A 15,208-nucleotide genomic window follows, 5' to 3' on the forward strand; every position below is an offset into this window, starting at 1 on the left:
AAAATTGGATGAGAATTGTCAAGTCATGAATGGTTTACATTTTCTTGATTAATTATTTTGTTTTTGGGAGAAAGTGGAGGAGAGAAAAGGCATCTGAACTGCCCAGTTTTAGTTTTAAATGCATTACTCTGAGTTCAGCCAACATGAAATGTTTAGTTTGGATATTTCCTGATTTCTGTGTGCAATTTTATAAGTTTAATTTGAATCAAAATCAAACCCATTCTACTTGTTTGTGTGGTGGCACGTGAGCAATGGTCCCACCGGGCTGAGCTTAATATTTTCTTTTCTTCTTGCAAAAGTTAAAGCATGACGTTTTGCCAAATTTGGCAAAGTCCAATAATTTTTTGCCAGTTTTTTCCCGTTAAAATTAACTGGTGCTCTCATTGGCTTCAGTATTTGGAAAGTCAGTCTTGGCTACTTAATAAATGTTTTATTAAAGAGGAGGGTCTCATTTCCTCTCCTTGTGCAATGTCTCCTTTGCTTTAGAATTTTGCTTTGCTGTTGTTTATAAAAGTAATCATGAGGACAACAGTATGGCATTGTGAAGTTAAAAATCCTTGGTGGCATGAAGGTGCCCTCTGAGAGATTTCAAAGACATAATCCTACAGTTACATTTACGGCCAGTAATTCTGTTGAAAACATGCCATGCTCATCAGGCAAACTACCTCCAGTCTGTTTGGCATCACAGTATTTGCAAATTGTTTCCCATCTCCGAGGGCCATTTGTAGTGGAAAGAGAAGAGATATGAAATTTTGAAAAAGTCCATTCTAGAGTTTTATGCCTGAGAATGACTACAAAGCCAAGGTCATGGGACTGTCTGTGGTTCAGCCCTGACTCAGCTACTTGGTTACATAATTCACCCTGAGTGACCTGCATACTTTGCATCTAGAAAATGGGATCCATGACATTTATTGAAAACAATCTCAGTAATTTTTAATGAGGAATGTTGCTGTGTTAGTGTTACAGATAGAAGGCATGGAGCAAGGATAATTTCTTATTCCAGCCTCCTCTCTTTCTTGCTTTCCATTGGGAAGAAATGTTTATCTAAAAATCTACAGATTTTCTTTTCAGGAAATATATGTAATTATGAAGCAATTCTGTAAGGTTTCCAGTGTGTTTCCAAAAGTTACCTTTTTTTTTAATCTTTAGCATTTCATAAATTAAATTTTGCTTCTATGTTTTATTTCATAAGATTTCAGGTTTGAAAACGATTTGGGTAAAATATGTGTATCTCAATAGAAACAATGAAAAGAATGCTTTTAAAAACTGAGATGGCACCCTTAGGTTTCAGGTCCTAATAATATGGCTAGGAAATGCTGAGATCTTGAGGGACTTTCTGTTAGTGAAAAGATAAAAGATTTTTTTTTTTTCTTTTTCTCAAGTCTCCCATCATTAAAGTTTGGTTCTAACAGAAGACTCCTTCTCTTTTTCATGTGTGTTGAAAAGCAGCTACTCCCTGTATCAAAGCCATCAGCCCGAGTGAAGGATGGACGACGGGAGGCGCGACTGTGATCATCATAGGGGACAATTTCTTTGATGGGTTACAGGTCATATTCGGTACCATGCTGGTCTGGAGTGAGGTAGGTGTTGTCTGAACATTAATATCTAATAGTTTGGTCTAGTTGAGGATACTGTCTACACTTGAATTTCTAATAGAATGTGTAGAATTTAGCGGTGCCACTCTGGGTGGGCCAGATCCAGCCTACAGAACTCTGGGGAACTAGGAAAGATGGGTTGGGTTTACCAGGAGGCAACACTTTCTACTGGAATGACTTCCATCCCCTGACCCATAAGCGTTGGGAATGCTTTTGTTTTGTCGTTTGATCTGTTGGGCTTGCCATGGTATGGAGGTCTTATTGTATATTGGAAATTGGAAAGGAAATGCAAAGTCACAAAATATATAGGAAGAGCCCCATTCAAACTCTAGTGAGGTAGTCATCTGTGAATATTTGTAGATGGAGTCTGTTGTAGGCCCATCTTCAAGGAACACTATTCAAATGACAGTAATAAATCAGGTGTAAGTGGTTCTTGACTTATTCAGTGACTCTTCATCAGTGAGTGAGTGATTTGCCAGGGGAACCTAGAAGAACCCAGGACTTCTTCCAGCCCTAGGAATTTATAGCTGTCAGTCATCTCAGTGTGTGACTACAACCATATGAAAATGGCTGTGTTCTATTTGTGCAGTGTTTTCCAGCACTGTCATCATTATTTTAACCTGCCAGTTGACTTGTCTGGCAATAATCAACATTAGCTTAAGATTACAAAACATAAACATCATCTTTATATAGATGCCATGGCAAACTTGCCTTTGCTTTCCAAATTATGAACCTAAATTTCTTAGCCAGCATGCCCAGACCACCTTCTCATTCATCTCACCAAAGTTTAGAGTCAAAACAATGTTAGGGCTACAAGGTACCATAGAGCTCATTCATTCCACTTGCCTTATAAGGTAGTCATATGAACCGATAAACTTTATGGAGACTTACTCTATGCTAAGCACTGTGCTGGGCTCTTGCCATAGATCCTCTCAATCTTCTCTCTGTACCATGAGGTAAATACTCTTAGACTGTATCTTTTCTTGATAAGGATACTGAGACTTAGAGATATATGGTTACTTGACCTGAAAGCAACCATCTAGAGCCCACAGAATATAAGTGTTATGTGGCCACACAAAGAAGTCAGTAGCATAACTAGAGCTAGAAGTCAGATTTTCTATTTCCATTTCTAGTTGTCCTCCCATGACACCACTGCTTAGCCCATTTAGGTATTTTATTTCTTTTTTCTTTCTAGAGGCCCATAGAGATATGCAGAGTTAAGACTATGATAGTTGAGTATGTTTATCATTCCAGAGCAGAGCCTGTCCTTGTTTCTAAGCCTTCTATGTGTACTTCCTATTGCCAGTAACCCACTCAGGCAAGCCCCTTGCCAACTCATGCTGCCACTGCCTTTGTATTTCCCGTGTAGCCAACAAGCAGTATGTGCTTGGCCAGAGAATCAAAGCTCTTGTAAAGCTGAATCAGAGATGGGCCTCTCAGTCCACTAAACTAATTGTTGTCCAAGTTGGAACATCCCAGACACTAAAGGTGGACTGAGTTTCCCCTGCCAGCTGCACCCCATTCTTTGTTGGAACCATTGGGTTGTAAAATTAGAAGCATCACATACATGGCATATTTTGCTGCCAGCCTGGTGTCTTCGTTCCTGCTGAAGACAGCAGTCCTTGCAAGGACAGTCTCTCTCAGGTTTTGTGGGCTGTATCTTCATCTGTTTCTCTCCCTCTTTCGATTGCTTATTATGGAAATTGGGAGAAGGGAAGAATAGTATAATATGGACTTCTTGCTCCATGTCATTGTAAAGTAAGGTCTGAGAGGTGGGGCTCAGAGTGTGCAGTAAGTCTTATTGACCTCTGAGAATCAGGTGGGTTAGTCTGAAGCTTCCTTTAAAACCGTGTGCCTGCCTTAGCCCAAGAACGCTACACTGGTTGTGGAATAAGGACTTTGACACATCAGGAAATCGTTAGTATGCATGTCCACCTTGTTCCTAGTCAAGGTCCCCCTGTTTTCTCTTGGTTTCTCCACCTTCTTGCCCTCTTTTGGGAACAGGTGAGGGAGGTTAAATTCTAACTTAGATTTATCCAAATTGCTTTAAAGGAGCTGTTTTCATAAAACAAAATTGATGCAGGTCATGAGAAAGAAAACCCATTAAAGCAATACTTTTATCTTTTTTCCTCCTCCGTCCCTCCACTGCCACTGCCTTGAATGTGCCAGAAGCCCCTCGCAGTGGATCTGCGTGGTTCCAGCTAGGAGCTGAGGGTGGGGGACATATGCTCCTTCTTTGTCCATCCCCTCCTCCCAAACTGCTCTCATTTGTGGCTATGTCATAAGTCAATCATGGCCCTTTCCTGGTGGAAACTTACCACATCATTTCCCAAAATGTTTGAGCAGATATTCTTTTAAAATAAATAATCCCCTGCAGCATTAGCAGTTGGGTGTCTGGATAGAGGATAGTCCTGACATTCAGAAAAATGAGGCTTGCAGAGATGAACTTTTTGGTTAATATTCTAAACTATTTATATAGTTAGATTTTCATACAAGGTATTTGACAAGTATGATTTTTCTCTCTTTTTTTAGTGCAGGAAGAGAATTTAGTACTGCTCCAAATCCAAACATCCATTATAATGATGAAAAATTGAGAAATAGCTCAAAGTTACAGTGTTTATCATGTATAGGCACTTTATGAGTATTATTTTACATATTATTTTATTTAATCCTCGTGATAGTCTTGTGTTAAATACTCTAATCATTCCCGTTTTATATATAAGTAACTGAGTGTCAGAGAGGTTAAGAAACCTGCCCAACATCACACAGCCAGATAGTACTAGAGATGGGATTTAATCTACAATTTATATTTTTACAAAGGAAATAAAAGCCCAGGTTGATGAGAGAGCAAGTGGAATCCTGAGAGAGGGAAGAAGGACAGAAAGAGGAGAGAAAAAAAGATGTGGAGTAATCCAGGTGGTACAATAGAAGACGTAGTAGTAAAAGCAATGGTGGTAGTAACTACGGTGGTTGGTTTTGTTTTGTTTTTTTTTGAGGAAGATTAGCCCTGAGCTAACATCTGCCACCAATCCTCCTCTTTTTGCTAAGGAAGACTGGCCCTGAGCTAACATCTGTGCCCGTCTTCCTCTGTTTTATATGTGGATGCCTGCCACAGCATGGCTTGATAAGTGGTGTGTAGGTCGGCACCTGGGATCCAAAGCAGTGAACCCTGGGCCGCTGAAGCAGAATGTGCCAACTTACTGCCGCACCACTGGGCTGGCCCTACGGTGATAGTTTTAATCAAATAAAATTGCATAAGTGCCTTTTATTTTGGTAGGGGAAAAACCAATTATCAACCATTTCTATAGGCTTCCATTGGATAGAATCAGAACTTGATACTGTGAATGTTTAAGAGAAAATATCTATGAAAAAGCTATAGAAAAATGCAGAGTATGACTAGAATTAGCTAACATTCATTGAACACTGAGTTCCTGCCAGGTACTGTGCTAAATATTTGGTCTGGCTCTTATGCGAGCCTCCCAGTATCTATATACCGTGCTGTTCTCATTTTACTGATGAGGAAATCGAGGCTTGGGGAAGTCAAATAAGCTGGTCAGTTATCAAGTGGTGAAGATGGTATTTGAACTCAGACAGTCTGACTCCAGGGCTCACCTTCTTAACCATTCATCTTTTAGCCAATGCCCAAATTTTTACCCTAGGGCATTATCTCATCGGCCCAGGGTGTAATGCCTGCCACTGCCATCGATGCTTGTGCTGGGGGTATCTTAGCAGTTAGTGTCGCCTTCTAAGGTAAGGTAGACTTGGCCTGTAGAGAATCAGAGGGATAAGAACGATTCCTCCATTTTCTAGTTGTCTACGTTCATGTTTGGAGCCATTGGCTTCCAGGAAGACTTTATCTTTATGAAGGATACATGCCTTGGTTAGGGGCAGAAGAGAATCTCTTCTTTTGTCTACATAAATGACATTAGGCAAAACAGTTAACCTGTTTGGGCCTCATCACTAGAGTAAGACCCCTCTCTATCCAAAGTCTTTGTCCGCGGGCCACATCATCTCTTGAGGTTATGCCACCTCTAAAATTTAGTACTTCTAATTTTAAACAAACTTTTATCTTTTCTCCATTTCCTCACTCTATAGCCCAAAGCACTCAGGAAGCAGGCTGGTGGGCCAGGACAAGCAGATAACGTTTTAGATTAGCAGCTGATGCTATTATTTGGAGTCTTTTTTTAGCTAAAGAATTTAAAAAAGAGCCAGAGAAAATAGGGCTAGCTTAATTTACCCTCATCTGTGCTCTTCCCCTACCAACCCAATCTTCTGCAAATGAGTAGTTCAGTTTAGCTCACTGATGGCTCCCTGAGGGCTGGGTAAAAGAAAGGTGGCACTCCATTGTTCCTAACTCAGGGCTGCGTTCTGCCAGCTCCCAGTTTGCACTGAACCACATGGCTTTCTTGTGAATTTGGCTCACTATCTTTGTTACTCTTTATTATTTCTTGCCCTTTCTCTTGTCTCTCTTTTTAGAACGCAAATTATTTTTTTGATACTCTTGTGCTTATCCTGCCTTACCCAAAAGACTTAAAAAAAAGTCTTTGCGGAGTTTTATATACAAACCCAGGAAAACCCACAGGGTTAATATATGGTAATGTTTAATGTGACTTGAGTTTTTTCTTGACCCGTGATGTACTTGGTTGTTTTTGCTTTTCCACCAACATATGATTTGGAGCAGGGAAGGGCTCCTGCTACCGGTTTGTAGAGCTAATCATTATTTTAATATCTCCTGAATTCCTCTGATTTCTAAACATTGAACACTGACTGGCTTGCCTGCTGGGTGCCTAGCACTGGGATAAGTAGAATGGGTGATTAAAGTTAGGGTTTTTGGGATCCGGTGTTTTATTTGGAAAGACAGCTTGCCTCCCAGAAGCAAATTAGAGAGTTACATAATATATTTATATAATATAATCCAGTGTTAAATTTGTGGTTTAAAATTCAAGGCAAGGTTCTCGAAGGCAGAGAGAGGGGTGTAGTCAGAAGTAGACTGTTTGAATAACCAATCAAGCTCCTATTATGTATGGATGGATCTCTGTGCTAGGCATTTTAGGCTCTCACAATCCTTTTATTTAATCACTGAAATCTCTGAGAGAATTTATACAGCGTAAGGTATTTAAGCTGTGTGTAAAGAAAGTACGGTGGTGAGATTGGTGAGGAGCTGAGGGTGGTGGGAGCTGCGGACAATCATCCAAGCAAAGGTTTCCATTGCATGGCATAGCGGTGGGCAAGGAGCCAGTCAGAAGACCTGGATATTAGTTGCAGTCAGTGTTGGTCACTGGGCCTTAGTCTCCCCACCTGAAAATGAGGGGCTTAGACTAAATCCTCTTTGAAATCAGCTACAATTGTAGTAATTGCTTTTATCTACAGTTTACTCTCTTGAGAATCCCCCCAAAGTAAGAAGAGGGGAGTGATGATGGGTGGGGAGTAGCTTCTTTTCTTCCACTACTGTTCTTTACCTTTAGAACACACTTGCATTATACAAATACTATGTTTATTTGCAAAAAGATTCTTTGAACTTCATCAAAACCACTTAATTAGCCACAAAATTGAATCTCCCTGTTGATATGTCTTTAGTCAATATTTTTACTCTCTACACTTCAGATTCTGGTACCTGATATAAATCTGAGACTTATACCACGTGCGATGTTGCTCTAATTCATCTTCCAGATAGTTCTATGGAATGTATCTTTAGGATATCAATAGTTACCTCATGGGAGATGAGGGAAGGAGGTTTTCCCTGGTAAGTTCAGAAAATGTTGAGTCAAGTAAATTCAACTGGTCCTTGTTCTAGGACTTTGCAGAGCTTTTGAAGTACTAACATGCACTTTGTCTAAGATGTAGCGTGTGGCATGTCCCAAACTTTTGTGACCACAGAACCCTTTTTTTCCAAGGATCACCTTACAGGAAGATATATTGGCAATGACTGAAGTGCATTTGGATTTCATGTTAATGAAGTAAAGACATGAAATTCAATCATGAAGTGATTGGGCTGGCCTAGATGTGAGAAAATCGTCTGAAGTATCTGCAGAGTATTATTCAGATTAGACAAGGAATGCTTAGAGCCATTATTCTTTAATGCTGCAAGGCTCTGAACAGAATTTCTCTCATATTTTGCATCTGGTTTTAGTCAGTGCACACTTGGCATTAGATGCCATGTGATTTTGTAGGACAGCTATATTTAAAGATTGCCAGGACCACTTAGCTCAGATGGGCGAAGCCAGAGTTTCATCACTGTTTGAACCAATTAGCCTCACACGGGGCGGCACACTGTCGTTTTCATCCAGATGAATATTTTCTTCAGCTGCATTCCCAGAGATAGGGAGAAGTCAAAAGAAGCTGCCGAGGAGGGAGACCTTTGGGTGAATATAGTTGGGTAAATGGCAGTTTGAGGGCTGAAAAGCAAATTTGCTGCTTGAACCTAAAAGTTGGAAAAACAAGGTTATAAATGCAGTTCTTGATTTCTTTCCTTCTTCTTACTTATCTCTGCTTTCCATTCTCATTAGTACACGTAGCTCAGAGGAAGGGTGGTAAATAAAAAATAGCATTTCCTCCTCTGTGACGTTAAAAAATGAATGGCTACAACTCCGCCGTATTCCCATTGGAAGTCTCTCAGGCCTTTTTGTCCAGCCTTGATTTTTACTGAACCACGTGTAGAGTCACAAAATTTTGAGGGCTTTGAGGAACCTTTTGAGTCATTGAGTGCAGCTGTTTTATTTTGGATGTGAAGAAAAAGAGGCTCCAGAGTCGTTCGATGATTTGTCCTGGGAACACATTGGCTACTTAGTGCTGGCATTGTAGCCCCGTTCTCCTGACACTCACGTCCCCTCATTCTGCTTTCTCTTGTGCCAGGTGTTCTTAGGATATTTCCGTAGTCTTTTAATATACTTCCTTATATTACCAAACTCTCCCAAATTTTATACATGATGGCATTGGCACTCTAACGTCTGTTATACCACATTTATATGAGAAACAATTCCACTAAAATCAAAAAGAAAATTAGGAAAGGTGGAGAAAGACATTATTTCAAATATCATCTCTTTCAAAATCTCATAATGTAGGGGCTGGCCTGGTGGCATAGTGGTTAAGTTCGCACACTGCTTCAGCTGCCCGGGGTTCGCAGGTTCGGATCCCTGGCACGGACCTAGCACCGCTCGTCAAGCCTCGCTGTGACGGTGTCCCACATAAAGTGGGGGAAGATTGACACAGATGTTATCTCAGGGTGAATCTTCCTCAAGCAAAAGGAGGAGGATTGGCAATAGATGTTAGCTCAGGGCCAATCTTCCTCACACACACACACACACAAAACATAATATAGATATGGTCAATGTAAATAGCTGTCATTGTTTTACATATATTGAAGCTTACATGTATAAGTTTAATTCAAAGTTGATTAAATGCATAATTTAAAATAATTCATAGTTGCCTGCTTTTTCCTAAATATGGAAGTTGCTAAGTCTATATTCAATGTGTGCTTATTGATCACCTATTAAGTGGAAGAAGCTTAATGCAAAACTTTACACTTTATTTGTAAAGAATAAAAAGAGCACTGAATCAGTTGCATTAAACTTTGAATGCGATTTTGAAGAACACCATTGAATCCCAAGTTATTTTATGGGCAATCATTTTTATATGAGCCAGCATATTAAAAAAAAACAAATTCAAAATAGTCTAATGGGGGGCCAGCCCTGTGGCATAGTGGTTGGGTCCTGCACGCTTCAGTGGCCCTGGTTGGTGGGCTTGGATCCTGGGTGTGGACCTACACCATTCAGCAGCTATGCTGTGGCGGTGGCCCACATACAAAATAGAGGAAGACTGGCACAGGTGTTAGCTCAGGGCAGATCTTCCTCAAGCAAAAAGAGGAAGATTGGCAGCTGATCTTAGCTCAGGGCCAATCTTCCTCACCACCACCACCAACAACAAAACAGTCTAATGGCCTTTTTAATACAGTTACGTAGTTACAACCATGCTCACCTTATTCCTAAAAATGCTTGAGTCTATATTTTTATTTTTAATGACTAAGGCACTTGAAGTCTGTCCTCCATGTTGATAATTATGGGATGACTTTGGGATGACGTTTTGAGCTAGTTGTTTGCAGTGCATTCGGGAGTGCCTATTGCTAGAAAATGGAGACCAAAGAAGTGTGATGCATTTCTACTTTTAACATGAGTCGAAGACAGAATTCACACCTGGTGCAGTCACGTGACTTTTATGAAGAGAATGAATATCTCTGTGGTGTTGTGTCCTTTTCATACGTGTGCTCCATGCTGTTTGCTGGAATGGCTCCCTGATGCTCTGAACTAAAGTCTTCCTCTTTATGCAGCCTTACTGACTTCCTCTTTCCTAGAGCCACACCTCCTTAGTGTGGGATTCAAGCCTGCCCCTTTAAGGCTCTGGCCTTTCTTTTCAGCATCCGTGCCCACTAATCATCCTAACTTACACTCCAGTCACATTGAGTTGTTAGCTGCTCCTTATGCCCCTAGTGATTTTTCACCTCTGCACTCTTGTCTTGCTTACGTCATTCCTCCTTCTACTATGCTTTTCCCTCCTCTCTGTGCCCAAATCCTTCTGCCTTTTAAGATCCAGTAAATTACAACTTTTGTCTGTGAAATCTTCCCTCACAGCTCTAGGAATTGAATATATTCTTTTCTTTCTAAATTCCTATGTGGCCTTATCCATACCATGTCATGTTCCTTATAACTTTCTATCTTTAGTTATTGTGATTTAAGGGCGTGCTCTCTCCCTTGGAGGTAGGATTCATGCTAAATTCAGCTCAGTCTCCTACAGTGTCTAGCACAGAGCCTTGCACATCAGAGGCATTAATTCATACAAATTTATACAAAATGGTGTTGAATGACGCTACTTCTTTCATTCACTCATTCATTCATTTATTCATTCATTCAAACGAATGCTCCTTATTCGCATCTGTTGTATTCATGATGTTTCAAAGTGTCAGTACCAGATAGACAGATTGCAGTTTAGTTTTCGATAATGCATGTGTGGTTAGGTAGTATATATTTAGATATATTTATTGTGCAATAAGGATGCACATAAATACCTTAGTGTAAATCTGTTGGTTATGGTGAGGATTAAGTAGTAATAAAACTAACACTTTTTTCAAATGATGGATATCAGTGAGGCCTTCTCCTAAACTCATTCCAGGCGTTAATCCTTATAATAACACTAATTAGATAGCTAGGCCTCTCCCCTCATCCCACTCCCTTCCCAGATAATGAAACTCAAGGTCAGAGAGGTTGAATGACTTTGCAAAAGTCCCGCAGCTGATAATTTGCAAAGTTTAGACTTAAACCAAAATTCATCTGACTCTGGAGTCATCTCTTCACCATCTAATAAGAATGTGGTAAAACCTCATTTATCCAGAGAAGAGTGTTAAAACAAACTTAACTCTGGGAAATTCAGCATGAAACCAGAAGTAAGCAAAAAAAGTAAGTGTACAAAATAAAAGACTTTGAGGTAACCAGAACAGTTATTTTTAACAAACTGTGTTATCTTTTTCTCAGGTCATAGCAAATTAGAAGGAGCAAACTAGAGGCAAGTTGTTAGAAGCAGGCTCAGTGACAGCAGAAGTGACAGCTTAATGTCAAGGGCAGAAATGGAAAACCTAAAAAGCAGATGCAGAACTATATTACTGTGCAGCACTTTAATGACTGTTCATAATGACAGTGACCCTGAGTCATCAAGAAAGAGATGGCAATTATATTCAATATATTCTCTCTAAAACAGTGAGATGTGTGTAATGCATTCTCGAAAGACTTCCAGTGAAAGCCGTTATAGTGGCACAGTATTAAAAGGGGTTTGCCTTGGGTTTTCTGTAGAGCTCACTTCTTGAAGAGACATGTTAAATGAGGAATTGCTGAATATATGGGCAAGTATCAATGTATACAGTATGCAATATGAACTATACAAAAAAATGTTAGAATGAGTCTCAGTTTAGTGTCTTATAACTTTGATATTCTTTTGTTAGAGCTTTGAAAGACCCTAAAAGTCTTTTTGTGAAAGGTGAATTTATTCCCTGCTCCCCCATCTATCAGTCTTTTGGCTCTTATATTTTTCTTTCCTAATTTCGTAGGCAAAGATTCTGCCCTGCAAACTTCCAACTTTGATAACATTCAGCCTCTTCCATAAATGTATCTGGCTTTGCTTTTTCTCTTATATTTTAATTTTTAAACAAACAAGCAGCAACCCAGGACCCTAAGCCAGGCCTGAGTAGGGAACGATGTTCATTCTTGACTGAATTTAGAAAAACAAGCCTTGAGAAAGAGCTCATTGTGCAGTTTCAAACCACAGGGGCTGGCGTTACTGGTGTCCAGTCCTCTCCTTCTGGAATACTCTGGACCTCAGGAACCCACCAGCGCTTTTCCAGCTCCCAGATGGTCAGGATGGGATCCAGTCGTTAATGGGGCCCAATTGGCACAAGATTTACATCCTGGGAAGAGAGCTGGAGAAAGTTTATTTAAAAAATAAATTATCGAAAAATAAATAAATAAATCTACCCACAAAACCAAAGGTAGTTGAAGTATAATGTATTTATTTTAGCCTTTTTCTCCCAAATCTGTTATTTTGAAAGATGATCTTGTTGCTGTTTTGTTTCATACAATTAACTGCATTGATTTAGGGACCTGGTTAGTTTCTCAGTCAGAAGAATTGAATAGTATATTTTTGCGAATGCTTAATGAGAATACCAGGAAGTTTGTTGGGGCAAAGTAAAAAAGATTTTTTTTCTTTGAATGGGTTTGATGTTTGAATGGAGTGGTATTGATTATTTCGTTGTTTTAGATTTATCAGGAACTTTATTGAATCTTTATCCTAATTATTAGTGGTGGTTAATGGAATCATGGCATTTATTCATTCAGTGTTCAGCAACTGCAGTGTTCAACTAAGTGCTTACTAGTTCCAGGCCTTGTTAAAATTGCGGGAGCAAATCGTAGTGAAAACAAGACAGAGCTCATATCCTCATGGAGCTTATAGTCTAGTTGAGGGATGCAGACAATCAATAGGAAAATATATCTCCATCTCTCTACTACGTGTCCATGTCTGTGGCCATATCTATATGAGAAAAATTTCAGGCAGTTTTAAGAAATACTGCTGACTGTTCAAAAGCTAGGTTTTAAATCTCCCATTTAACTCAATTCCTGAGACTTTATTTTCAAGAGTCTCCTCTGACATTCATACATAAAGTTTATCTTTGGGAATTCATGTGACCCAACATATTTTGCTAAACATTGGTTTAAAGTTATTTTCTTGAAAGGACAAAAGGAAACCAGAATGTTTGTGAAACAGTAAATGTCTCCACTGGCTTTCTCTCACGTTCCCTGAGAAATCATATACTGCCTTGGAGACAGGCAGTTCTTGGGAATGAAAAAAATCTATGTTACGAAACCCAGAGAACTCTGATTAAGGAACAAACCAGAATACACTGAGGAACTCCGGAGAAGCGCCGGCATTCCCTGATTTATGTTGTATCCACTTCAGCGGAATAGAGATAGAATATGGAGGTTCAGCCGGTACATTCACCAAGAATATACACTTTTCATATTTCAACTTCCTTCAGGAACTCCTGAAAATAATATTTTTTAAATGCCATATTTAACTACAGAAAGATGAATGTTCTAGATTGGAAGGAAAATAAGTTTGCTTGTGTGGTCACTGCCACTTTGGTGTCATTTGAAAACTCCTTTGTCTATTCGGTTTCAAAGCTTTAATTATGCTTTCATGTTACCATTTCCTTATTTAAGTGTCTGCTTCATGTCCATCACTCAGCACCCCCTGCCTATCTCAAAAGAGGTGGTATTATTATACTAATTGAGGAGGAGGCAGGTTGCTGTGAGAATTATTAATACATAAATTAAAAAATTAATCTGGAAAGTGCTTTAGGGTCCCTTGAGAAGCTCTACCCAAACACAAAGCATATTTAACATTATTATTATAAGTACTCCCGCAGAGCAGATAAGTCAGTGCAGTATGAGATCAGTAAACTGAGGCACAGAGGGTGACAGTGGACGAATGGGCCGGCCTACCTTAGAACCCAGACCCTTGGATGGGTTAACACCTAAAAACCACTGTACCAGTGCCCGCTTTGGGCTTTTTCTGGTCATAAATATAATTATTTTTCCAGAGAAGAAAGTTTTCCTTCCTTTTGCTCCTTCTCTTTAAGTCTGTGCTTGTTTTGGGTTTTTTTTTTTTTTTTTTTTTTACTTTTTAGTGTTGAAAGTGATTAAGGCTAAATATTAAATCCTAAGGCTAGTAATGAAAAATCACTTGTGTGCTTTCTAGTAATCCCAGTTATTTTTTTGGCTTTGTGGCTTGGAACTTCAAATTACATTTATTTCATGTAGTCTCATTGGTTGAAAAACATGCATAAAGGCTTATCTTGGAATGGCTTTCTTGTTTTGCCTGAGGAATAATTCTCAGCTAGCCTCTCACCAATGAGAAAGGTTATTTTGAGTACCTATTGTGTTCCCAGAACCTTTGAGGTTCTAGGAGAAACTGAGGACCCAGTCGACCCTGTCAACAGTGGAGGTAGGGTGAAAAGTACAAGACAAGTGCCAGGAATTGTGGGAAAACAATGAACAGCAGTAGGGAGGGACAGCCGTGGATCTATAATGGCAGTCATCAGTCAGGCAGACGCGCCACTTCTAATTGATCACATTTCTTAACTTTCTTGAAACTCATTTTCCTTGTCTGTGAACCAGCTAATACCCATACCTGCCCCTACTACTACAGGACAGAAATCACTGAAGGAGCTTTGCACAGTACTTGGCATGTAGTTAGAAGACGATGAAAAGTCGTTGCTGCTGAAGTCACCACCAAGGTCATCACCATTGTCCATTTAGTGTGAGCTGAGTGATACAGATAATAAGTGCTACTGGCTCTCAGAGAAGAAAGTAATTCCCAAGACTTGCCTTTTCTCTCCATAATTCTATGACATGATTCCATTAACGTTTTTAAGTACCAGGTACTCTCATTTACTTACCATGCGAATCATGCTTTTGATACTGCAGGAGGCTTTTATAAAAACCATTTGGAGAATTGTTGTCTCCCATACCCCTCTTCTGGGCTTCCAGACTTTGCACACTACCTCTTTGAAGTTTTGCCTCCATCTCCATGCCTCCTCCACAGTCCTCCGTGCATCCACTGAGGGGTTCCTCTCTCCTGTTTCTTGCACTTATGTGGAGGACAGCCCCCACCCACCACCCCCATGTCTGTGCTCCATCCGTCTCTCTCAATGGCCGTAGCAGCTTCATTTTGCACCCAGGGGTCGCAGCAAGCGTGCCTCATCTGGCCACCTACCACAGGACTCTTCTGGTCTTGTGCTCTGAGTCAGGAGAAGAGAAGATGCTCACACAAGCTGCTCAGAGGGAGCATAATTACCACTCCCAACATGTCCTTGGTGTGCTGGCAGCCCCTCCTGGGACCTTGCAGAGACCATGTGTGTTTTGTTCACTATAATTCAACATTTAAATGTTATTTCTTCTGATTATAATATTAATACCTTCTTACTATTGAGAAGTTAGAAAGATATGTGAAGGAAAATAAAATTACCTGTAACTTTACCATCTAGTGGTAACTTCTCTTGACACTTTAATGATTTT

The 15,208-nt window shown here is 39.8% G+C and overlaps 1 protein-coding gene across 8 annotated transcripts in view; it reads left to right on the forward strand.

Annotated features, from left to right (window-relative positions):
* EBF1 (EBF transcription factor 1) overlaps positions 1 to 15,208 on the forward strand; it is a 381,387-nt gene that overhangs the window by 280,209 nt on the left and 85,970 nt on the right. For 5 of the 8 annotated variants that reach the window (XM_008515123.2, XM_008515135.2, XM_070570379.1 and 2 more), the window contains exon 9: positions 1,450 to 1,580. In XM_008515123.2, the coding sequence (XP_008513345.1) occupies positions 1,450 to 1,580 (131 nt within the window). Of the gene's footprint in view, positions 1 to 1,446; positions 1,581 to 15,208 lie in introns of all 8 variants that reach the window. The other 3 variants (XM_008515117.2, XM_008515128.2, XM_070570378.1) reach the window with 1 other exon arrangement.

The sequence above is a fragment of the Equus przewalskii genome, chromosome 13, assembly GCF_037783145.1.
Source record: "Equus przewalskii isolate Varuska chromosome 13, EquPr2, whole genome shotgun sequence".
NCBI lineage: Eukaryota > Metazoa > Chordata > Mammalia > Perissodactyla > Equidae > Equus > Equus przewalskii.